At 34.5% G+C, this 25,495-nt stretch overlaps 2 protein-coding genes across 5 annotated transcripts in view; one reads left to right on the top strand and one right to left on the bottom strand.

The window, feature by feature from the left end:
- The first annotated feature begins 45 nt into the window (after positions 1 to 45).
- On the top strand, positions 46 to 3,233 carry LOC123306760 (H/ACA ribonucleoprotein complex non-core subunit NAF1-like). Its single transcript, XM_044888890.1, has 5 exons — positions 46 to 475; positions 537 to 850; positions 903 to 1,102; positions 2,218 to 2,461; positions 2,518 to 3,233. Exons 1-5 carry the CDS (start codon positions 206 to 208, stop codon positions 3,029 to 3,031), a joined length of 1,542 nt encoding a protein of 513 aa, XP_044744825.1. The 5' UTR covers positions 46 to 205; the 3' UTR covers positions 3,032 to 3,233.
- Positions 3,234 to 5,518: 2,285 nt separating this feature from the next.
- LOC123306758 (zinc finger SWIM domain-containing protein 4-like) overlaps positions 5,519 to 25,495 on the bottom strand; it is a 198,380-nt gene continuing 178,403 nt past the window's right edge. Inside the window, exons 3-14 of one of the 4 annotated variants that reach the window (XM_044888887.1) lie at positions 24,630 to 24,757; positions 18,736 to 19,028; positions 18,532 to 18,682; positions 18,077 to 18,237; positions 15,412 to 15,793; positions 14,728 to 15,105; positions 12,754 to 12,914; positions 12,296 to 12,698; positions 8,541 to 8,971; positions 8,171 to 8,389; positions 7,835 to 8,103; positions 5,519 to 7,641 (exon numbers count right to left, since the gene is read on the bottom strand). In XM_044888887.1, coding sequence (XP_044744822.1) covers positions 7,398 to 7,641; positions 7,835 to 8,103; positions 8,171 to 8,389; positions 8,541 to 8,971; positions 12,296 to 12,698; positions 12,754 to 12,914; positions 14,728 to 15,105; positions 15,412 to 15,793; positions 18,077 to 18,237; positions 18,532 to 18,682; positions 18,736 to 19,028; positions 24,630 to 24,757 — 3,220 coding nt within the window. In that variant the 3' untranslated portion in view covers positions 5,519 to 7,397. Of the gene's footprint in view, positions 7,642 to 7,834; positions 8,104 to 8,170; positions 8,390 to 8,540; positions 8,972 to 12,295; positions 12,699 to 12,753; positions 12,915 to 14,727; positions 15,106 to 15,411; positions 15,794 to 18,076; positions 18,238 to 18,531; positions 18,683 to 18,735; positions 19,029 to 20,516; positions 24,205 to 24,629; positions 24,758 to 25,495 lie in introns of those variants that run through there. The other 3 variants (XM_044888888.1, XM_044888889.1, XR_006536954.1) reach the window with 3 other exon arrangements.

The raw sequence follows: 25,495 nt of genomic DNA, 5'->3' as shown, positions 1-25,495 counted from the left end.
CTCCACAGAGTTTACCTTCCTCCTTCCTCCTCCCATAAAGTAAATCAAGCGTGTTCTGTGTAGCCTCCTTCTCCTTCTCTCGACATGTGTTAACCTAACTTTTTCCATGCTTTACCATTGACATTAACCATCTAAATATTGTAAATCGGGTTTTCTGAGATTGAAAACAGCACAAGTACAATAAATTTATTTGAAATTCTATATAATGTCAATTGAAACCGAAAAAGAAAATTATCATGATCTTACACTGCAGACAGAAAAGACTGATTCTGAAGATGTAAAGATGAAAACAGATGATTCTAAAACTTCTGAGATTGAAAATTCTATAGCGGAAGAAACAACTTCGAATGGTGAGAGTGGTTCTAATGCATTTATGGAAAATTTTATGACTGAAGAAAGCAATGTCGTTGATCGTACAAATGAAGATTTTTCCAAAACAAGATTGTCGAACAAAGACACTGTAGAAGCTGAAAATGTACGTCGAAAAAAATTTTTAATTTTAATAAAATTGTTCCAAAGAAATTTATGGATTTCAGGATACAGGAATTGTACCAGTTGTTATTGACAATGTGGAAACTTTTCTCAAACAATATCCCGAACAAAACCTAAACCAAATGCCGCAGTCGCTAAGGGAAATACAGAAGTATCGCACAGATTCTTCAAGTAGTTCAAGCAGTGATGATGACTCTGAAGAGGATAGCGAGGGTTCTGATTCAGAGAATGATTCTAGTTCAGAGGATGACTCTACGTCAGAGAATGATTCTAGTTCAGGGGATGATTCTAGTTCAGACGATGATTCTAGTTCAGAGGATGATTCTAGTTCAGAGAAGCATTCTAATTCAAAGGATAAGTGAGTATTGATAAATAATCTCAAAGAAGCTCATTCAGTTCAGTTTTTTTAGGGTAAAGAAAAGGAAAGTCCGAGGGAAAGTCTTAAATACAAATAAAAAGAATCCACAAGAAGAACCTCCCGAATCATGGCTATCGATTTTAGGGATTGATAAAATGTTCACAGAATTACCTGACATTTCCTCATTGGACTTGAATGATGAAGAAGAATTTGTACATATGGGAGTATTTGAGCATGTTATTGATAATATTGGTGAGATATTGAAATATTTTCCTAATTAGAACTTTCAATAGTTCACCAACTTTGCATTAAGAGTTGGATGATCAGCTACCAAGCTAAATTAACTAGAGATGACATACGATTTGTTGTTTTTTTAGATTTTGGTACTTGTAGTAGGGGAGGTAGCGTACTATTTTTTGTGATTCGATACCACATGAAATTCATTTTGGGGGGTAGGTTGACGTTCAAGTGTCATGAAAGTGAACGTCAGTCGCCCATGCGGTATCAAATGACTTTTTTTTTTCTTTAATTCGGTCGAGTCCACCATCGTTAATGCAGCAGAAGGTTATATTCCAATTCAGAATGACCTGAACAATTATATTACGGGTTTTGGTGCGGTATCAAATCACTTGAAATATTTTTTTTTTGGCAACATCGCCATCATTAGCCCCATCAGTGGCGAGGCGACTGACCACTTTCATGATACTTGAACATCAATCTACCCCCAAAATGAATATCACGCTGTATCAAATCACCAAAAAAAAAAATAGTACGCTACCTCCCCTATTATTGTCATGGATTATTTGAATTTAGGAGGAAATAAATTGTTGTTTGCTCAAGTTTTTCAGTTTTCTTGAAAGCATGACAGCTGATTGTTAAAACTATGTTTGTCCACTTCTTTGTTTTGGAGGGTAAATACTGACAAAATTCCAGGTCTCAAGATGTACAGCTTGTTTATTCCCCTTGGATATAAATTCATATTTGTGATATTCTCAGAATTGTATATGATTTTAGGCAATATAAATTCTCATTCCCAAAAATTTTACTTGCTGTACAATTCTGGGTAAAGGAACCAATAAAATATATAATGAAAAGTTTAACGAGGCTGAATTCATCAGCTGTCAATTGTTCTTTGCCTGAAGAAGATGGTAAAATTCATCGAAACGTCGCTTTAGAACAAAGAGTTTTATTGGTTCCTTTACCCAGAATTGTACAGCATGTATATGATTTTACCATGACATATTTTCACTGTTCAGTGCTTAAATAACTGTTTTCAGTTTTTGCAATCATTGGGATATTTTCTTCATGAATTGAAATTGGATATTTTTCCCTGTTCTGGATGTTTCTGCATATATTTTACTTTTTAGTTACAGTTAATGCGCTTCCACAAATGCCTGCATATGATCTCGACACATTGTTGTTTTTGGAAGAAGGTAAAAAAGTTTTGGGTTATGTTGTCGATGTCATGGGCCCTGTCACATTGCCTACTTATATCATACCTATGACTTCTGCGGAAGTGCTGGAAGATCTACAACTTCAAAAAGGAACAAAAGTGTATTGTGCCCCTAAAAGCAAATATACTAAATACATTGTTCTTGAGGAATTAATGAAGTGAGTATCTTCTCAATTGAATGGAATGTATGATATCAACCTTATGATATTTTTAGAAACCGTGGCTCAGATGCTTCTTGGGTGGGAGACGCTGAGATACCTCCAGAGTTGCAGGAATATTCAGACGATGAACAGGAGCGTGCGAATAAAGCTTCCAAAAAAAATGTGAAGCGTAAACGAACTCAGGATAATGATGCAGAAAGCATACATAACATGGACCGGTTACCTGGTGGGCGTGCACCACCTGTAACAAACTCAAACATATATCAAACACAAAATTTGGGGATGGTAAAGAGCACCCCAATGGAAGGTCCTCCGCAATTCAGAAGCACTCTACCAAATTTTGGTGCTACAATGTATAGACAGCCAAATCATTTGGTAGTGAATCCTTTTGCCGGACCGAATTTGTATAATTTTCCAATGGTTCCAATATTCAACCCTTCTGTTCCACCACCTAATTTTCGAGCCCCTATTTTTGCACCTCTAGTTGGACACAGGTTTCCTCCCCCATATTTTGGTGTTAATGCACCACCACCACCTCAAAATTTCAACCCTAGAGGACACATGTAACTGTACAATTTTCTGATTTTGACACAAGTAACAATGTAACTGTTTCGTATAATTTAGGTAAAAAAAGCTGCTCATTTGTTCTTTAAGTATATTTTTTAATCTTGGTTTGAAATATCCAATGTTTTTTTAGAGTTTTCATTTTAAATTGAACATACAGGCTGTGATATTGTATAATTAATGTAAAATATATAGGTAAAGTAATGTTTTGTTGAAATTTGTTTTGTCCTGTCATGAAAAACCAATGAATACACAGAAATTCCAAAAGATTCCAATGCTCTGGAAACTTCTAAGTACTACATATGGATCATAGACATAGAGACATGGACTGAGCAATGCCAGCATGAAATTGGCTATTTATTAGAAAGAGAGAAAAGCTCGTCGGGACATACCTTTCTCTTTTTTGTTCACATAGAGGTGAGTGTAGACCAATCAAAATTCTAGAAAAAGACAACTGCATTCCCGACCTGTTTTTCTCTCTGTCATTTTTTTTGACCGTATTTCATGCATAGATATAAAGGGAAGGCACAGTCCATGTCTCTATGTCTATGATATGGATAGATAAACATTGCAAAATTACAGTGACCATATCACATTTTATATATAGTCACTGTATGCAAAATAAGATTGCAGCGCTAGGGTGCGCAGTTTCAGAATTATACTATGTTCGTTTTTGTTATTGTTTTCATAACCTTATAAGACAATCGCTTTTTCAATGTTGAGTTTGGATGTATGTTACGTTGTTTAACTAGACTAAAAGTGAAGTGACTTCTTGCTTAGTGAATTTTAATTAAGAGGGGTCTAGACCGTTATGGTGGTCAGTTCAAAAAGAGAAAATGAATATCTTACGTCAGAAACCACTAATTTATATGGGGTTTTCATTATAATTTAATTCAATCAGTTCGTCATCTCGGAAAGTCAGAAATTTTTTTATTCGCCAAACGGAAAAAAAAATATATAAAATATATAAATATATAAAAAATATTCATTCACGTTATTAACTTTCCGAGGTGCAATTATCTCTTCTATGAATTTCCACATGAAGAAATTTCTCGAAAAGTATCGCCATTGGCTACAATTCGTATTCTGGTGAAATTAAGTTGAAAAAAGGCGTTCGTTAAGTGCTGCCATCTTTTCTACGAAAGTGGAAACTATTGTAATATCCGTAACTTTTACTTATCGTTCAAGTCAAAGATATTACACATGTGTAATATCAAGTTCAAGTGCTCCGGCGACACCACACATTCTGGTAGTCCGCCTTTACGCCTTTTGATACAGATGGTGAGAAGTGAGAAAGTGCCGTTATAAACCACGGCACTTTCTCGCCTCCTCTTAACTTCTCTTAATTTTGATTATTTATAATCTAGGTGCTCCTAGTGCCCGATTTCCATGGTCACATCCAGAGACCTGTTTGTCCATGACCACCTGTCTCTGGTTACAACCATATGCGGGTTATTCTGAGAGATAACAGTTGTCTCTGCCTTTGCCTTAAGCGCCGCATTGTGGATTTCCTCTTTTATGAAGAGTTTGAACCTCAAGTGGAGAAAGAGTGGTAGCTTCCTCCACCATTCGATATTATATTATACAGGGTATCTAGGAAGTAGCTGTACCTACTCTTATTAGAGATAGAGTAGCCGTCTGTTCCGATATTCCTGAACAGTACTGTCAGTATTTCAGAAACGATGCCTATTGGCCCAGTCGTTCGAGTTCTATTGTTATTCGATTGCGCGCCAGTACTAGCAGCAATATCGGAACAGGCCCTAGGACTAGCCAAGTACGAATTGACTATAAAAAATTTATTTCTGGCTTTCCCAGAACGCTAGAGAGTGAATTTCGCAATTCATGAAAATACTGAGACCATCATAAAAGCCGAACTTATTGAAATTTGGGAGGTTATTGACACATGCTGAGATCGAGTCAGAGAGATATCAATTAATTCAATATTCCAGAGCCGGATTCATTAATCCCCATTCAAAGTGTTCAGGGTAAAAACATCACTTTGCATTTCGAATTTCTCATAATTCTTTCGCTTTTTAGAAAGGAACCCTAATTAGCATCAATAGGTGGTACAACTTGAAGTTGTTACATCTGCATAATGCTTTTTTTCGAACCCTCCAAAAATCGTCATAAAAATGGCGTGAAATAGGGTAACAATAATAGGATATTGTAAGCACATTCAATCAACTGTCTCGATTTTTTACACTGTTTTCACCTCAAATCGCACGATGCAACAATTTTTTTCAATTGACCGGATGCAACTAATCAGATAGACACAGATCTACTGAACCATCCATTGTCCGACCATATGCTTGTTATGTTTTTCTAAAGCCAGAGTCGCCTTACACAGTTCCATACTTGATATTTAATGAAATTTTGTCGAAATTATATACTATTTTTGGTGAAATGACTTATTTTGATGACCAAAGGTAGAACCCTTGATAAAAAGCCTTATCTTTGAAAACACCCTATAATCGAATAAATAATACTCCATTTTAATTACAAATATTTGTATTTTTGGCAATATGTACATTTTCCTAAGTATACACAAACACAGGACAACAATGAATATAAAAATTATATTATTGGAATGGAACATGTACCAATTTGGCGAATTTAATATTTACAAATATTAAAACTAGGATTTTCCAACTAAAACAACTGAAAACCGGAGACAGCCAAATTATTGTGGCACTGGACAAAAATTAATATGAGATAATCACAGACCATTTAAATCAAAATCTGGATGTGTTTTGGAGGCAGCATTCAGCAAATAGAGGGTGGATTACAAATTTATACTAGTATTGCCTTCATTTTTAATACAAAATTGATTACTTCATCCATTTTGATTGATTAGTTTGAACATAGCAACAAAAAAAATTTGCATTATGTTCTTGAAGAGATGCTGCAGTGAACCTGGTTTTTATGGAGTACACAGCTTTCTTCAGCTTCCAAATGAAAAGTTTCAACACTCAAAGGACCATTCCCTGATTTGTTTTTTTTTTGCAGCATATCAGCTAGGGAGGTAGCTTATGGAATGACAGCAGACAATGCTTAATGCCTTGGTCAACCGTTTGTCAATTATTTGTACTTAATATTACTATACTGTTTTTACATACAACAGGAAGCATTCACCTTTGTAACTTTATTACGAAGAGGAAGTTAACATACTAAACAATCCATTTGGATAACACAACTCATATAACAAAATATTGAAAATAGTAATAAAAGATAATTTGAGAACAAATGGATCATCTGTATATTATTCCGTTACTTTCGCTCAGTAATTTCATACAGAGAAGCATTTCTTTTATCATGTTTAATTTCTATGTACCTAATATATTTATAATATATACATAAATACTAACTTGTATAAACAACAATCTTTGGTTAAATGAAAATTGAAACAATTTAAAAAAATTGTAAATCAAGATGAACGCAAAAAGAAGTAATTTCAAAATTGAATTCCTCACAACATTTTCGAAATTTTAGATCTTAATCGTTATTTTCGAATAAGATATTGTTGGGATAATTTTTTTAAATGGGACATGAATAACAAAAAACCTTTTTTTGGAGAGCAAATATTGTAGTGTTTGGAATTCTTCAACAAAATGTAACTTAGAATGTGGGAATCGTCATAACAAAAGTACAGAATCAAATACATAATATATAACCTTAACAAAAGAGTAATAGATGCGTTGAATAATAAAATAATACTAATAAAACATTGAACTCCCTAAGAGAGCATGAGATCTTGGATCGATTGTTCGAAATTTGACTTCATTTCGAAATTATTCCTAACATTTTCCTTTACATCAGTCTCTTCAATCAAATAATTAATTGAATAAAAATAAATAGGATCAAAATAAATAGTACGTAGTTAAGTCAATCTCATATATATTGAATATTGTCCGATAAGATATCCGAGTGTGCAAATGATTCATGAGAATCAAAAGTATTTTTGTGGCTTATATTTAGTGGATTTGATTTGCACAATACAAACATAAGTTATTCCATCATTCAGGCACTATCATTGAGTTTTGCATTTATCAGGCAAGAATAATAGCAGATTCACTGTTGAATTTCAGATGGTACTCCTGCCAATTTTTAAAAGATCAAATCTAACCAGTCATTCTGATTTCATGAAATTATAACATGCAACAAGATGTTCATATAACTCATGATATAATTTTTCATTTATCATTATATTTTTTTTTATTTTAAAGGCGAGAAGTACCAAGTGAATCAAAATTTCTGAACAGGTCATTAACTATACCTTTTCCGGACGCATCAATTGTTTCCAAATATACACAGTAAAATATCACCCCAAATGTCAATTTCGCAGCCAACAATGGCCCCTTCTAGGCAAACATCAGCCAAACCGTTCTTTTACAAGAAACATCAGCTTCTTCTTACCCTTGTACGCTACCTTCATGTTCTCGATCAACTGAGTGAACTGAGCGTGACCATCGTGTGCTAGTAAAAATGTATCCCGGGCCTTAGTTAGAAAATCTATGAAATCACCATAGTGTCTTGGAGATATATGGGTAAGTCTTGAGTGTGTAGTATTTATGTAGGCAGCGACAGCTGCTTCCAACAATTGACGAAGAGGGGGCCTGAAAACATATTAACATGAAGAAGAATTTCTTGAACAGCATGTCAGGGCTGTGACACGGTGTTTATTGTCACCCTGTATTTTTATTCCACTATCAATATATGATTTGAGTATGTAAGAAAAATATGAAATCTCAAATATCAAACGACTGCAGCTTCTTACTAACCTAGAAAAATCAAATATGCCAAACTTACCTATCGTACGATAATGGTTTTATAGCAGCGGGTGCGCAGCTCCTACTTCTATGGGAATGGCTTGAATGCTTTCCAGTATCCAGAGGAGCAGGATGCGGACAAGACATTCCAGGTGCTGTCATACTGCATCTTCTCAATATGTCAGATAGGACATTTGCACATTGCACATTTTTCACAAGTAGAGGAATCATGTTCGACAACTCATTTTTGCCAAGCGAGTGACTCAATGCACAAGCCCAATGAATATCATTAATAGCAGGATGGCTTTCCTGAAGAAGATAATGAAAACACGTTAATTAAATTCATTATGCATAATTGATGTAGGCGTAAACTCACTTGGTTATAGGCTAAATGTACATTTTTCATGGCCAACATCGCCAGCTTATAAGCTCTTGTGGGATAACCTCGATGTTCCATGTACCTTGCTATGGTAAATAATTGAGAAGACGTCATGATATGGGATGCAGCATCTACAACTATCTGATAGGCTGTCTCGAAAGACAGTGCCTCATTTTCACAAAGGGTTAAGGCATTCAAGGCACAATTTGGGGGGTCCTGGAAGAGATTTTTTTTATTATAATAAAGCAAAACGACTGCTGACAATCTTTACATATATGGCGACTTTCTTTTATTTATTAAGATCGTGTCTGAAATGGTATTTAAACCATGTCCAAAGTATCCCGAGTATAAACAAAAAATAACTCACTTTTGTGGCACACTGCAAGGCCAGATTTCTCGCACAGCTGGAAAGCTCCTCTTGTTGGGTGAAGCTCAAATTGAGTCTCATGATTGTACTGTGTGACATAATCGTCGTGGCAACTGGACCCGTAGCCTCTGTTGCCGTGAAGAACTGATACCAATTCTGCATTATCGACATCAGGGCGTCCATGCCGACTTCCGTGGCGCAAGTAACCAACCACCTGACCATCTCTCTTCGACGCCAATTCAGCGACGATAGGGTCATCCTCATAACCTGGAGGCCCAGTTCGAAAGCTACGCTGAGCAGGGTGGGATGTCTAGGACCGTTTTCGGGCGTAGCGAAACGAAAAGCGTCCTGCGCCAGTCGGAACAGATGTGAGGAACTGTGTATGTGTCTCTGAGATGATTCCAGAACAGTTCGCAATCGGAGAACCTCGCCTGAAATAACATGAGTATTTTCAATCATTGTATAATTGCAAGTGAAACATTTTTCAAATCACTGTTCCTTCCGGGCTACTGCGATGATCTCTATTATATATTATACCAATATTGATAATACGCGTTTTATGCTATGGAAGTAAGTTGGGCAAAATCGTTGACAGGAAATGATAAGTAGACAAACTAATCTCTAATTAGTTTGTGGCCTCACTCATGCAGCCAACTGGTATCTACAAAAACGTTAGCCCTCATTGTATAACAACTTGGGTTGGAGGTTGGAGCGTAGGTTAGACGAACATAAAATCTTTACAGAGTTTGTAGAATCGAATTGAAAACAAAATCTATCAGTACACAAGATCAATATAAAATCCTCCAGTAAACATGGCACAACTGTTCAGTTTAAAATTCCTCATATATACAGGGTGTTTTCAAAGGTGAGGCTTTTTTTGACAGAAGGTAGAACCCATCAAAATAAGTCGTTTAACCAAAAAATGTCTATATAAAATATCCAAGATGGCTGAGATACAACCCCTAAGAATTCGACAAAATTTCATTGAATAGGGAATACTCCTTCTGACGAAAATGATGTATTTTTTATGAAATATCTTTGAAACGTCACATTTTGAAATAACCATTTCAACCGTTTCCTGAAAAAAATTATTTTAAGTACTTAAAAATGAAAAATAAAAATGGGTATTTAAAATTCAAAGCGTTTCGTTTCAATTGCACAAGTTGGCAACATCGACTGAAATATGCGTTGATAATAAAGGACAACAAATACACTATCTTGATAGACAAAGATGGCCGTCTATGAAGTCTAGCACGAACGAGGAAGGTCGTAAAATTTTATGGGATTTTTATGGCCGGTTGCTGTTGAGGCTTTCCAGTAAGTAGGCGCCTTATGATGGCTGTGAATCAACAGCTGTTATTTTATAAACAAGTCATTGTTCTTTTCTTCTTCTAGTAGGCGCTGTTGCCAAATCGTAAACTAGAGACAAAGCGATTTAAATTTTAAAACCTCATATTTGAAGAATGATTTTGAATAGTTTGAAATATTCATGAATGAAAGTCATAATTATTCAGTTTAAACTTGCATATGCTGTGATAACACAAATTGAGGAGAATTGCCCATTTCAAGTACGGAACTGTGGAAGGTGACTTCGGCATCGCAAAAATGGAACAAAACATAAACATATGGCTGGACAATGAATGGTTCAGTACCAAGTTCATCGGATTATCAGGTCACTTTTGACAGAATCATAATTGTTGTATCGTGCAATTTAGGATGAAAAAAAATGTAGAAAATCGAGGCAGTTTCTTGAAAGTGCTTATGTTGCTTGAAAAAATTCTATGATGTTTCCCAATTTCATCCAATTTTTACGAAGATTGTTGGAATGTTCGAACAGGAAGATTGCAATGCCCATTGTGTAAAAATTCGTGAATAATTTAGACGAATCTTATTGGTGAGATTTTGAAGTATTGTTTTATTTTTTACACTTGTGTCCTAAGTCTCTTCTGTCAGTTGGTATCGAAATGAGCCATTTCAAAAAATCGTGTAAGTTACTAAAAAATAATGATAACAGTTCGGCAATCCTAAGTTTCCATTTTCATTACAACGTAAATATCGAACGAGCCAATATCCTATAAACGGAACCACATGGTCGAATCAGGAGATAAGTTTTTTTCCACTACTTTGCGATAATTCAGCTAAAAAACGGTCTAGAGTCGTATAAGGATCTATTTCAGTAATCATTTTCAATTATTTTTTTCAACTATGTCATTTTAAAAGTTTTGTATAGGTGATTTTTGGTGAAACGCTTCATTTTGACCAGTTCCACCTTCTGTTGAAAAAAAAGTCTCACATACACCCTGTATAATTATCGTGAATTGAAAAACGAACATCAAAAAATACAAATACTAGCAGGAACGTTTTGGAGATGCCAAAATTTGCACAAAAATTTAGCGAAAAAACAGCTATATTGTGGTCATGTGACTTATTGAGGCGAATGTTGACGTTGTCAGATTGTAAGAGTGACGAAGAATGTTTGTGAGAGAACACTTCTGAAAATCTACATTTCCATAACTAAATACAAATAAAATACAATATAGAAAAAATTAAAATATTTCTCGATATATTTGAGATTAGGATTTGTGTGTCTTCGACTTGTACATTGTATACAGGCTGATTCATAACTATTGGGACATGGCGATAGGACCAAATATACCTCAATAAAATATTGCTGTAGAAAAAGATAGAGGGCGTTAAGTGGAATTTTTTTTCGTTTTTTGCTAATAATTTCACTGTATATTTTTTCATCCGTTTAAAAAAAAAAACACAATTGAACAGTTCAGAGCATCGGAAGGGGATTTGAAGTAACGATTTATTTATTTTATTTATTTATTTCGACGATAAAGCATAATTAAAAACAATGTAACATAAAAAGAAAAAACTAAAATTAAATGTTATACGTGGCCTCCTCCGACTTCTATGCCTTTTCTAATTCTTTTAATAATGACTTTCGAACTTCGAAGAAAATATTATTCTGTCCCCTTATAAAAAATTCAACTTTAACGCCCTCTATCTTTTTCCACAGCAATATTTTATTGAGGTATATTTGGTCCTATCGCCATATTTTGGTCTAAACAATCTGACCTTAGCCTATGTCCCAATAGTTATCAATCACCCTGTACATCTCAACTGATTACCTTCAGAATAACTAGCTATAGTTGTGACACTATACACTTGTAGATCTTGTAAAAAGAGTTACATTTGGTCAAAGTACCCAATTTTTCGAATTGTACAGATATTTTTTATTTGTGAACATCAAATTACTCGAAAATGGCGCATTATACAAGAAAATATGAAGAATACTTGGCCTCAAGAATCTACTGTTAAAACATTTGTTCGAGTCAAAGACTCACCCTGTATACAATATACACCAACTGGGATTGTAAAAGTTAGATTATGCTTGATTTTCTTATAAAGCAGTTTAATTCCTAGGTTTAAATGGCATATTAAATGCTTGGTTTCCAAGGCTAGCATAGTTCATTATTATAGATACTTAAAATAGCAATATCTTTTTATCTAGGCCAAATAAAAAAAAAAAGGTTTCTTTGGACATCGAGAAACTACTGTTAAAATATATGTGTCAATAAAAGACTCACTCTTTATATTTTGAAATTAAAAAAATCAGCAAATTTTGTTATTCACCACATAAGTATTTTCCCTTTTTGTTTTTAAATGATACCAGAGCTAAAGCATTGAATAGCTCGATGAAATAGAGTAGTGTAAATAAAAACTTGATAAAAGAATTTGAAACATACCTTTTGCTGCACTCAACATGGTGGAGCTTAGAGCGCACTGTTGGGTCTCAATGTGTCCCAAAGTGAACCACCTAGGAGATCTACCCATCATCAAAGAATTTCCAGGATTTCCTCCTAAAGGGTCATCTGAATCTTCGTGTTCTTCAAGAATGGGCAATCGCATAGCCCTCAAGCCTACCTCATAGGCCAAATCCGGATAGTAGTTCAATAAGGATAGGAACATGAAACGCGCGAATGTATGCATTGGAATACTTTCAGGGTGGATTCCAATGCCGAGTCCGCTGGTAGGACCGCCCTCGAGAAGAATTATCGCCTGTCTTCTAAGCACAGCCACCAAGGAGTTGTCCTGTTCGATATCTTGCAATTTCAAAATTAACTGTTCTTGTTGTTTGCACGCTTTCTCCTGGAATATTTATGTGTTTAGTTCTTGATAAAAGCAGATATTATTATAAAATTACCTGTGCATATAACCCGACTGGCATAATCCGCTGTTGGCCCAAACCTATGAGGGCAATCTCAAAAGCAAGAGTTAGGTATGTTTCAGATCTATCCCTGGAGCCTACCACAGGTACATGATGATATCTGGGTCTGATGCTATCATCGTCCATTCCTAAAATTTCTAAAATTTAAAAACAATGTTATAAGTTTAGGAATACCTTACAAATACTTCATTGATGAACTTTTCTATCAGTATGAATTGCTATTAATGATATTAAAAACATTTTGAGAATTTCAACCAGGCTGTAATAATAAGTTACACACAATAACAGATTACTATGAGCCTTTAATTCTGGAAATTCAACCTAATGCCATTTTCTAATCAAATGTATATTCGAACTGAGAACTGATTGTGCATTCAGACAATATCAGAAGTATTTCTAGGAGAATATTGTGCAAAATATGTATATGTATTTACTATTTTCGGGAAAAATTTGAATTGCAAAAAAATTCAGAAATTGGTCTCTATATCATTTAATTTTAAAAACCAGTGGAAATTAATAAAAAAATTTTTTCTGAAAAACAGTTCTTCCTCAATGAAAAATTCTCCTCAATTTGGGTTATCATTGCATATGAAACTTTAAACTGAATAATTACGAGTTTCATTCATGAATTTTAAATTCACCACGGAAACTATTCAAAATGATTCATCAAATATGGGGTTTTAAAATTTAAATCGCTTTGTTTCAAGTTTTCTATTTGACAACAGCGCCTACTAAAATAACAGCTGTTGATTCACAGCCATCATAAGGCGCGTACTCACTGGCGAGCCTCAACAGCAACCGGCCATAAAAATCCAATATAATTTTACGACCCTCCACCTAATTGTGGTCAAACGCCTCTTGAAAAAATTGCCCTGCATAAAAATGGATTTGGAAATGTTCAACTCACTTTTTTGTTCTCGAAATATGGCTTGCTTTTGTTTTTGATATTTATGGTATATCTGGTTATTCAGAATCGTGAATTACAGTGATAATAAGCTAGTCAATAGTCTGAGTGATTAAGCATATTCCAACCTATTATTCAGATAAAAATACAAAGGTCACTGTTTTGAAAATATGACAAGTTGAATAGGGAATACTCCTTCAGACGAAAATGATGTATTTTTTATGAAAATCTTTGAAACGTCACATTTTGAAATAACCATTTCAACCGTTTCGTCCGTTTCCCAAAAAAAATTTATTTTAAGCACTTAAAAAGGAAAAATAAAAATGGGTATTTAAAATTTAAAGCGTTTCGTTTCTATTGCACAAGTTGGCAACATCGACTTAAATATGCCTTGATAATAAAGGACAACATATACATTATTTTGATGAGATAGACAAAGATGGCTGTCTATGAAGTCTGCGACAAACGAGTTTATGGCCGGTTGCAGTTGAGACTCGCCAGTAAGTAGGCGCCTGTAAATCAACGGCTGTTATTTTATAAACAAGCTGATCGGATATTGTTCTTTTTATTTTCTAGTAGGCGCTGTTGCCAAATCGTAAACTTGTAACCAAGCGATTTAAATTTTAAAACCCCATATTTGAAGAATGATTTTGAATAGATTCCGCGGTGCATTTGGAAAAATCATGAATGAAACTCATAATTATTCAGTTTAAACTTGCATATACTGTGATAACCCAAATTGAGGAGAATTCCCCATTTCAAGTACGGAGCTGTGGAAGGTCACTTCGGCATCGTAAAAACGAAACAAAACATAAACATATGGCTGGACAATGAATAGTTCAGTACCAAGTTCATCGGATAAGATGCATCAGGTTACTTTTTAGAAAATCATAATTGTTGTATCGTGCAATTTAGGATGAAAAAATGTAGAAAATCGACGCAGTTTCTTGTTCCCGTCTCAACCCTTATATACAACGATTCTTCAATAGTTTTACGGGATTAACCTTAACATTCATTGATCGAAGTACATAATATAGTGTATTTACCTAAAAAAGATGGCGACCTCGTGTGATCATCAGGAAGAACTGAAGCGTCTGCCAGTGTGTCAAACAGACACCCAATAGGATCTAAAGGATGCCCCACCCACATCTCCGTATTCACGGGAGCGTTAATCGAGGTGGTACTACAGGCATTGGCATTGCAAAATCCATTACATCTGGATGTGCAAGCTGTCGTTTTACAACTTGCGTCCGCCTTACTACTGCTGGAACTGGCATTTTGTTGACTTTCATGCCATCTCCGCTGTGCAACGAGTTGTTGTTGTTTCATAGTTCTTACCACAGAAACGGTCAACCTCAGGGCAGCTTCATTGTGCCCGTGTGACTTTAAGGAATCGACTCTGGCTGCACACAGAGGAATAGATTCTGCGGGAAAAATTTAGGTTGATGGTACAATGGAAAATTAGATGTGTAGTTGGAAAAAACTATGGATACATCTAGAGTCCTCCATATTCAATAAATTCAAAAACCTTATTACAGTGATCAATGCTTCATCAGACCAAAAATTTATAAACTCAACAAACGAAAGAAGTCAAGAGCTTATACATTTGTGGCCTGATGAAGCAAAAGGTCGTTTTTGCGAAACGTTGCCACTGATGAAACGTAGTCTCTTTTGCTGGTCCTATTTCCTGTAATAAAGTTTTTGAATTTGTCGGAAAAAGTATTACTTACCATTCCAAAGGGGTTGTCCTTGGGAGTTGAAGCTTCCCAAATTTGTCGTATCCGGAACGTGGGAGCAGTAGGTATCGCTGTACAAGATATTCTTCAAGTGCATGTTATCCCATGACATGCCCACTGCGTCCAATGCTCTGTGAAAAATGGTTCTGGGAAGGGATGCGGATTTGGAGTTGTTCCCAGTTCTCAACCTTTTATTCACCGGGCCATAGTCTTCATCGTCATCAGAGCTTTCTGATGAATCATACAGAGCTCTGTTCCTATCTCTCTCCCTTTCTCTGTCCCTATCCCTCCTGTCGCGTCGATCTCTTTCCCTGTCAGCATACCTATCTCTATCTCTGTCATGAAAGTAGCCCCTGTCACGGTCTCGATCCCTATACTGTAAAAAAACAGTGTAAGTATACCAAAAGACAGCTACAGGAGATTCTGTACATACTGATGATTTATAAAAGTGTTATTGAAACTGATGTAATGTAATAAACATAATTTATTATCTTTTAAGTTTCGAGATTAAATTAAGTAGTTCTTAAAACACAGAGTAGGGTAAAGTATGGGCCAAGTAAAAATCTTCAAAACGAAAACGACGATTTTCATGAAATTTTTAAGAAACTGTTACGAATAACGCACCTGATGAGATATTTTGTTTGTTTCTGCTGCATTTAACCTCATTTTTTTTATTTAAAAGGAACAGCCTGCTAACAGGGTGTTCCTTTTTATTTTAAGAGACCTTCGAATTCGTACTTACCAAGTTCAATAGAAATAATTTGAGTAAACAAGAAATAGATCATAGTAAATTTAACAAATGAATGTTTACAAAAACTCTATACAGAGGATGAATAAACCAGGTCTTAGTCATACAATTTATTTTTGTAAATTAGTTTAGCAACAGTTACTTACATTGTAAATACGAAGAGTTATCTGAAAACACGTGGTATCGTTTTAATCCTAATTAGTCTAAAGAAAAATTCACCTATTATTTAACTATGAAGGCTTTTATTTCTCTTTTTTTAAATTGTTTCCAATAAACTAAGCATTTTCGGATTCGGAATCTGCAAGATATATAAATGGCTATCCCATTTAAATCAAAATAGTTCAGTTCATTTCAGGTGAAACCAGAAGTACAGAGTGGGCAAAAATCGTTTTCTACTGTGAAGATCTCGAGAACTCTAAGAGCTAGAAGGAAACGGATAACACATTTCCTAGCTCTTTTTCAGAGAAACGAAGAATGGCGAAAACCGTAGCCTTCTACGATTCTTCATTTATGAGATTTTAGCAAAAAATGAGATTAGGACGATTTCGATAAGTTCTCATAATATTTTTTCTAAGTTGCAGATCTGAAACTTGAACCTTCTTAGGCACTTTTATACGTAGAATCTACTGACAACAGATTTTTTTCGAATTAAAAATAACAAATTCAATAAAAGTTTGCATTTAAAAGAAAGAAAGCTCGCTTAATGAATCGAAATGAAAAAATTTTTTAGCTCATCAGTGGATTTACGCAAAAAAGTGCCTGTAGAAGGCAGGTTTTAGATCTGTAACTTCGAAGATAAAAAAGTAATGAGAATTTTTCGAAATCGTCAAAATTTCTTTTTTTTGCTAATAACTCAAAAACGAGGCTACGGTTTTCACCATTCTTTGTTTATCTGAAACAGAAATAGGAAATGTTTCATCCATTTTCTTCTACCTCTTATAGTTCTCGAGATTCCCCCAGTAGACAACAAATTTTGCCCACCCTGTACGGTAGTGACAATATGGCATCAGATGTATAATGCATCATTGTTTCATGAAAACCATTGTCCTTGAATCCATACCTCATACCAACCCTATAAATTAAGCGACTCTGACAAAAAGAATCCATTATCCAAGATAAAATTAGAGGTTTCGGGAAAACACATCATTAGAACATTTCTGTTTCTAAATGCAAAAAAATGTGAGAGAGAAGCACTGATTTCAGAAGCTTTCATGTGCTTGTTCAAATTTATAGTACCCATCCAAGTACCAAAGGCTTACTAGCTTCCAGAAAAAGAATATCTTCCCAATATTATCAAAATACAGATCCGATCTAGTACTAATACAGAATTTTTTATTTTCTTCTGACATGATCACCATGAAATTTCGCACAAGTCGTATTTGTCATCACAACTTTAAGTTTCAATTACATTGGATCCATATTTTTTTAGTATTTGAGACAAACTCAATCAGGAGGTTTGAGACCTCTTTTCGCTCAATGTTTGAAAATTTTAGGCATTTGGCAGAATGATAACAAAGAAGCAAAGAAGTTTTCTGGAAATCTATCCTTACGTTTGAAAAATAATCATCCAAAATAACATATAATCCTCATTTAACAGGAGAAAAAAAACCTTTTATCAATAAGGATACATGAGAACACGAATGATTCATAATCTGAATGATACTATACACTCTTATAAGTGAATTCATTGAAAAAAGTATAAGATAAACTCGTAAAATATAGGTTAATGTTTGGCTTGCCTATATAGTTTTGAGTAAATTTGGATGTTTTTCCCTAGAATTTATGAATTCATTACTTCACCTCACATGGCTATCCATTATTTCAGATAACAAGCTTTTTAAATTCATTACTAAGTTAATGCACTTCACATGACTTCACATGACTTCAGATACAAAAAAAAACTCAACTCACCGAATCTCTATGTGAATGGTGATTGACTTGCTGCAATCGAAAATCTGGATCTTCAGGAGGGCAAACATCAATTCGAGTCCATTTTTCGAGTAATGTTTTCCACTGTTGTTTTTCATTATTTGTACAATTGGGATTTAGGACTATACAAACCCATAACGAACCTGAAAACAAACATAATTTATCATTTTCTCACTTCCAATGATTCCGGTCATTTGAAATATGTTTGGCAAATTTAAAATTCTTAGATTCAATCTCAATATCAATTATTTTTCATAAATTTACTGAGTAATTCACCAAAGACCCCCCCCAAGAGTGCCCACATAAGATACATATTTAAGAAAAAAAAACCACATGATTTCGACCTAAAAAACATGCCCCTAGAATTTTGCTCTTGTGATTTGATGCTAGGACATTGCGAAGTTTTAATGTCCCATAAGGAATATGAAAATTCTTACCGAGTTGATCCCAAAGTTGTCTACATTTATCAGTCATTGGAGTTCCTTGATTTTTCCACATCTGTAGTCTGGGATCTGATAGGAACTGTTCAGTGATAAGAGTTAACATTCTGGCACCATTGGAATCTTGCGCTCTCAACATTTCTCTCACCTACAAAAATTTGTTTAATCGTAGGATAAACGTTCTATATGAAGAATATGTACCTTAGAGAACAACGAATTGAGCTGTTTATTTGCATTATAGTATGCTCCCTGAGAGAGATACGATTTCACTTGCTCACAGACTTGCTCTTCATCTAGATGCCAGGTATGGTCATCGTCCGCCGATGCCCCTGCCGTTGGATCTGGAGCTCCTGGAATTTGGTTTATTTCGGATCTTTGCTGGAGAATTTCATCAGCCAATTTTTGGGCTGTTGGAAGCACTTCAGTATGATGTTCTGAGATCAGGTACTGTACAAATTTTTGCAATTGCTGCCTGTCCATTTGTAAAAGCGTTTCTAGAAGAAAAATCATGGTTGATTGCAGTAGATACTAATAAAAATAGCATAACTTTAATACAAAAATACAATTCATACAAGGTAAAAACTGAGCTGCAATGAAACTTCAAAAACTTGAAGAAGATTTTGCAAAAATAAACTGAATAGAGGCTGAAGGTTGATGGCCATTAAAGGACAGTTATTATTATTATTATTATTAGAGGTTCGACTCTCACTTAAACGCAGTTGAATTTCTAAGGAAATCGACTCTTTCTTAATCACTATTGCAAGCATAATCGAATTTTAGAAACCAGTATAGATAGACATACAATATACCCATTTTTTGGTTTGATGTTTCAAGCTTCAGATCATAGTTTCTGATATTATGTCTGAGATGATATTAGTACCATCTTCCACACAAGGCAAAAGCCAAAACGAAATCAGTAACCAGAAAGAAATTGATTAATTTAACTTTGTCAAAACAATAATTAGTTATGATATTGTTTCTTCCAGATTCAGTGTGAGATTCTTATAGAACACGAAATTTTAATCAGAATATACTTGAAAATTGAATAAATTTTTATCTCAAATTATGCAACTTTCCATGTATAATGCAAGAGTTTGCACCCTCTATGAAGGGTGGAGTTATTTTAAATGACATCTCTAACAAGATTCCCAGAAATGGATGGACTTTTTGTGCAAGAAATTTATGGACTTTTGGTGCCTGAAATATATGTACTTTCTGTTGCTGAGGAATTTTTTCAAGAAACATTTTATATTAAATGGTTAAACCTATTGAATTCAAATTATAATTTTTTTGTATTTTGAAGTCCAAATACTCTTTAGGAGTGATTGATGTTTCTGAAATGTTATTAGGTATAGTGTTTTTCATAAAGCAATAACTTATCCGAGTGAAAATTCAAATTTTCACTCACATATAATTTTTTCCAATCAAGCCACATTTTGCCTGAATGAAACAGTAAATTCAATAACTATCGTTACTGGTCAACAAACAATCCACATTAGACAAATTATGCTTTGTCAGAAAGTCCATTGTTGAGTCGGACAAATAAATGAAATGGTTCATGGCTCCATAAATAAATAAATACCCTTTATTGATCCTCAAAGAATCACATAGAATGTATAGGACAAGTCAAGGTTCACATGATATACATTATAGTAATAAATCAAGAAGGCTTTATCTGCCTGAAAAAAATTGTGGAACAGAAGCTTGCTCAATTATACATGAATAGTATAATAGAATAATTCATGATAAAAATTGACTTTGCATTTGTTGGAGCATTAAAAAAAAATTAAATTCCAAAGATATGAATTATTGTTACTTTTCTCACTCTGTATACAAAAAAGCTAAACATTTTTCATTATTGAGTACCTCAGAAGTTGAGACGAATTTAATAAATGAAATATATAAATATGAAATATATATATATATATATAAATAGTGAAATTTTTCTCTAGTATAATAAGGTTTTTATTCAATGGACTTACATTATTAAATTCATATCCCTCCCCTCCTCCACAATATTAGCATACCCCAATCAACTTATATGGAGCACAGGCATCAATCCTAAACCCCTTGTAGGTGGTGCTTTTTTCTTAGGAGAAGTCTTACTGCTTCCAGATTTAGCCTTGCTTCTGCCTCCTTTGGACTTCCAGTTTCCTTTTTTGAATCTTTTTGGTGTCCTCTTGTTTCCTCCATAAGATTTCCTCTTTACTCCCTTACTGGAAGAAGTGCTTGGTAAGGAAGAATCGCACCACCAATCACCATCGTCATCAGCATAACTTGGAGGGTTAAATGTAGTTTTAGATTTTTCCAAGCTTGCTTTCTTTGCTTCCAATTCTTCTCCATACTTTTTCGTAATTTTCAGGAAAAATTCTCCGTACTTTTCGTAGTTGGCCATAGTGACATGTTGGATCTTCAACATTTCCTCTTTAGTCTTTGGAAGAACATCTGACATTTTTTTAATGGCTGAAAGGTTCATAATCGAGGACAATGTCATGTTCCTCTCCAGTGCCAATTTCCTGCACTCTTCCAATAAATCTTCATGACATTTAACCCTAATTGAACTTATTTCTTGCTTAGATAAAGTTACTGGAGTTGAAACTTCTCTAGATGTAGATGGTGTTGTATTGGTAACAAGGGGTGCATTTTGTTCAGGAGTTGCAGGAAGTTTTTCTGTTTTATCATTTGAAACTGATGCAACAGGTACTACTGCTTTGTTAACACTGATACAAATTTTGAAATCATTAGATTTACATTGAAAAAACTTTTTTCCTTTATTCATGTAAACTACAGGAAATCCCGCAGCATATTCACAATGCTCACTCAAAATGTCTTTAACAAGTAATTGTTTTAGTATCCTTTGAATATCAACTTTATCTAATGACGCCCCTTTAGCATAATGAGGATGTTTATCATGCCTCCTTTCTATTATTTTTTTTGCTTTTGAGCCCTTGTACACCTCACTAACTTGAGGTAGTGTTATTTTATCTCCTCTTTGTGTCAAGTCTTGTATCAACTCACACAAATTCCTTGCATGAATAGTCATATCTGCTTCACTATGTGTTTCCATTTGTTCACAGTTATCACAAATAGTTTCTTTGTTTTTTTTGCAGATTTGTCTATCGAATGTTTCTCCAAGATGAATTAATTGTAAGTATCGCCTACAGTCAACATGGTTTTCACAATAAGATACCATCGTTTTCAGAGCTTCAAAATGCCCTTCCAATGCTCTAGTATTTTTTCTTTCCATCGACATGATTTTTTGCAATCTTTTGACATCGTTGTAGCCATAATACAGGTAGGAGTAAGAGATTTCTCCATCTCTTCCTGCTCTACCAGATTCTTGGTAGAATGCCTCCACCGATTTTGGTATAGAATTATGGATAACGAATCTTACATCAGGTTTATCAATACCCATGCCAAAGGCTATAGTACCTACAATAACATTGAATCTGTCCTGCATCCATTGTCTCTGTATTGCATCCCGAACTTTACTACTCATGCCTGCATGATATGGCATTGCCTGAACACCTTTTCTTTTCAATTCTTCTGCTACTTTTTCACAATCATCCCTTGAAAGACAGTACACAATACCAGATTGTTTGAAGAATTGGTTTCTTATTAATGCACTAATCTGATCAATAACATTTGCCTTCTGCTTTTGAATCACTTTGTATTTGATATTTGGTCTATTAAAACTACGAATAAAAGTTTTTACATTACGCAATTTTAAAATATTAATAACATCCCCCTCCACTTGTTTTGTTGCTGTAGCTGTCAAGCAGATAATAGCAACTTTTGGATATTTAGACCTAAGACAGGATAACTGTTTATAATCTGGTCTAAAGTCATGACCCCATTGTGATAGACAATGTGCCTCATCAATGACAAATCTAGCTAGCTTATCACGAGCATAAAGATGATCTAAAGCATATGAACATTGCCTTGATGCACATATTTTTTCGGGGGTTAAGAACAATAATTTTATTTCAGGTTCTTTCGTGTATAACTTAGCTAAAATCATTTCAATTTCTTCTTTAGATTGGTCAGCAATTAATTGAGCTGCTGGAATATCTAAAGCATTAAGTTTATCAACTTGATCACTTATCAAAGATCGTAATGGTGAAATTACTATAGTGACACCAGGTGTTAAGGTAGCAGGTAATTGATAACATAAGCTTTTCCCACCACCTGTTGGCATAAGAACAAATATATCATGCCCTGTCAAGCTTGCATTGCAAATTTCGCGTTGATGGGGGCGAAAATTTCTTAGACCAAAACGAGAATGCAATACTTCCATCATCACTTGGGAATGGGGATAGTTTCCAACAAATTCTTTAGAACTATCTATTCGGTTACTAAACTGACCCGAAACAGACAAAGTATCTTTATCCTCAAAATCTTCGAAATCCACCCCCTCCAGGAGTTCTGAATATTCTTCTTTACTGGTGTTGTTTATCACAGGGACATCATTGTCCCAATCAATGTCTTCAAGATTTATATCATCGTCTAAATAATCTCCAGGTTTTGTTGCAGTTTTTGTATGGGGAGATGTAGCAGTTGATGTAGAAAACAATCTATCAAATTCTTCATCATCCATATAATCAGATTCAGTTAAAACTAAATTGTCCATTACATTTTTTTCTTTACAAGGTATGTTGTTAGGATTATCAGTTATTCTTGAACATTCACCTTCAGATTCTTGGGACGTATTAATCTTTTTAAACTTGAATTTCTGAGAGCTTTTACATTTCTCACCACCCTCTGAGCTATTCTCAGAATCATATTTTATTGGAGTTGTTCGACTTACTTCTTCAATAGATGAATCTGCTTCACCACCTATCACTATAACATTATTGCATTTTTCTTCCACAATTTTCTTTTTGAACTCAAACTTTTTCTTGGTGTTTTCAACACTGTGAGAATAATTCAGCTTTTGTTCTTTTTGTACTTTCGTCTCTAAACATGGCCATTCGCTTAAACTCTCATTGAAATTTTTCTTTAGAAGAGCAAACCCATTACTCCTTGAATTGCTTTGTGAACATTTAGTACCAATATCTACTTGAGCACCCACCAAATCAAAAGCATCATCAGAATTGCCAGTATCAGTTTTTTTAAAAAAGCTATCTATAGTACGAGTCTTTCTAAGTAATGGTACAGGTGATTTCAAGGCATTCAAATTTGGTCTTTTAACCAAATTATTTTCAGAAACAAGTTTTTTTCCTTCAGAAATAACCCGGTTCCTGGTTCCATTAGAATCAGTTCCCACATTTTCTTTTTTTCTTGTTTGTTCACAGGAAGTCTTTGTGATTGAAGATAGAGGCTTTTCGACATGATTTCCCCTAGGTGAAATTTCAGAACGTATGTCATTTATTGTTCTATTAGAACTGTTTCTCACATTATTTTGAATAGGATTTTGTACGAGATCACTTTTAACATTTGGTTGTTGTTTTTTAAAAGTGAATTTCTTCACAACATTTGACGAAGACGAGCACTTGAAAGTTTCGAAAAAACTGTCAGTGGAAGACATAATCTAATTAACTTCGGTAGCAATGAACTAGACGAATACTAAACACTACAAAAACACTTATCTTCAAAACTTTTCGCCACATTAAAAATCAGTAACCTATACTCCGAATGAGAGCAACAATAAATATGGCGCTCGCAGCTGGACCAGTTGAACTACTCGAATTATCTGTCTCTCTCTGTCGGCTGTAGGCGTTTTCGTTCTCCGGCCACAAATTGGTTCAATATAGTCGCGCATTCATTTATTCGAAATGAGTTCGCGGGTAGCTTTCCATAGCATTGCGTCGAAGTCGAACCGATCCGAAACCGTTCATCGTTTCATTTCGATGGATCACAGAGTATGCGCGATTCTTAAATGTCAATGAAACAGTAGAGTAAATATGACCTAAGATTAATTTGATATGATTTTCTTATTAGGCGAAATGTATAATGATAACATGTTCTGTGATGATAACAAAAACGTCAACCTCTTGACAGTCTCGATGACATTGGTTAAATGTTCCTATTTAACGTCAATCATTAAGAAATTGTGAAGCTTGGGGAGAGATATTTAGGTAAAATAATTTACTCACCTGATATAGGAACACGAAGCCTAACACTGTCTGCATTTCTTATACGATAAAGTGATAATGCTACCACATGCTGACACCAAAATATATCTCTAGTTTCACAGCTACATGTTACTGACGTAATTTTACACCTGAAAAGAAAAAAAATAAATTCGTAGTTTTCCAGCTTTCCGAAAAATCATTTTGGGGAGAAAAAGTCTGATTTATGCCGAACAACGGATTTTGAGGATAATTTTAAATGTGCGGACACTTAAAATTAAAATCCACCAGCTATGATTTTTAATTGCGTCAATTGCTTCGAATTCGACATACATATTTCGCACCTCAGATTTTATTGCCAATTTTTTCTTCACCTCGTTGGGAGAGATGACTACCTACAGCGTACGAAAAAAGTAACGCAACAAATCCATAATTCTTATACAGAGTGGGCAAAAATCGTTGTCTACTGCGAGGATCTCGAAAACTATAAGAGCTACAAGAAAACGGATGACACATTTCCAAGCTCTTTTTCAGAGAAACGAAGAATGGTGAAGGTGAAAACCGTAGCCTCCTATGACTCTTCGTTTTTGAGTTATTAGCAAAAATTAGATTTTGACGATTTCGAAAAATTCTGATCAGAAACTTTAACCTTCTTAGGCACTTTAATACGTAGAATTAGTCTACTGTTTGTGAGATACAACTTAAAATAAAATTTTTTATAGTTTTTCAATGTATCTTTCAAACCGAGCCGATAAGGAAAAAATGGTAAGGAAAAGAAGTGTTACTTTTGACTTCTAGAATCTACTGTTAAAATATTCGTACGGTTCAGAGACTCACTCTGTATATAGATTCAGAATATGGATTCAAAATTGGAAATTCTTTTTTAAAAC

Source organism: Coccinella septempunctata, chromosome 2 (assembly GCF_907165205.1).
Source record: "Coccinella septempunctata chromosome 2, icCocSept1.1, whole genome shotgun sequence".
NCBI lineage: Eukaryota > Metazoa > Arthropoda > Insecta > Coleoptera > Coccinellidae > Coccinella > Coccinella septempunctata.
The sequence above is the reverse complement of the archived record's forward strand: the minus strand, read 5'-3'. Positions and strand labels throughout refer to the sequence as shown.

Excerpts from the sequence above, each read along its gene's own strand:
- LOC123306760 (XM_044888890.1), top strand. The coding sequence starts at position 206 with ATGTCAATTGAAACCGAAAAAGAAAATTATCATGATCTTACACTGCAG. Across the intron at positions 851-902 it reads CATTCTAATTCAAAGGATAA|GGTAAAGAAAAGGAAAGTCC; the intron begins GTGAGTATTGAT and ends CAGTTTTTTTAG. Across the intron at positions 2,462-2,517 it reads GTTCTTGAGGAATTAATGAA|AAACCGTGGCTCAGATGCTT; the intron begins GTGAGTATCTTC and ends TGATATTTTTAG.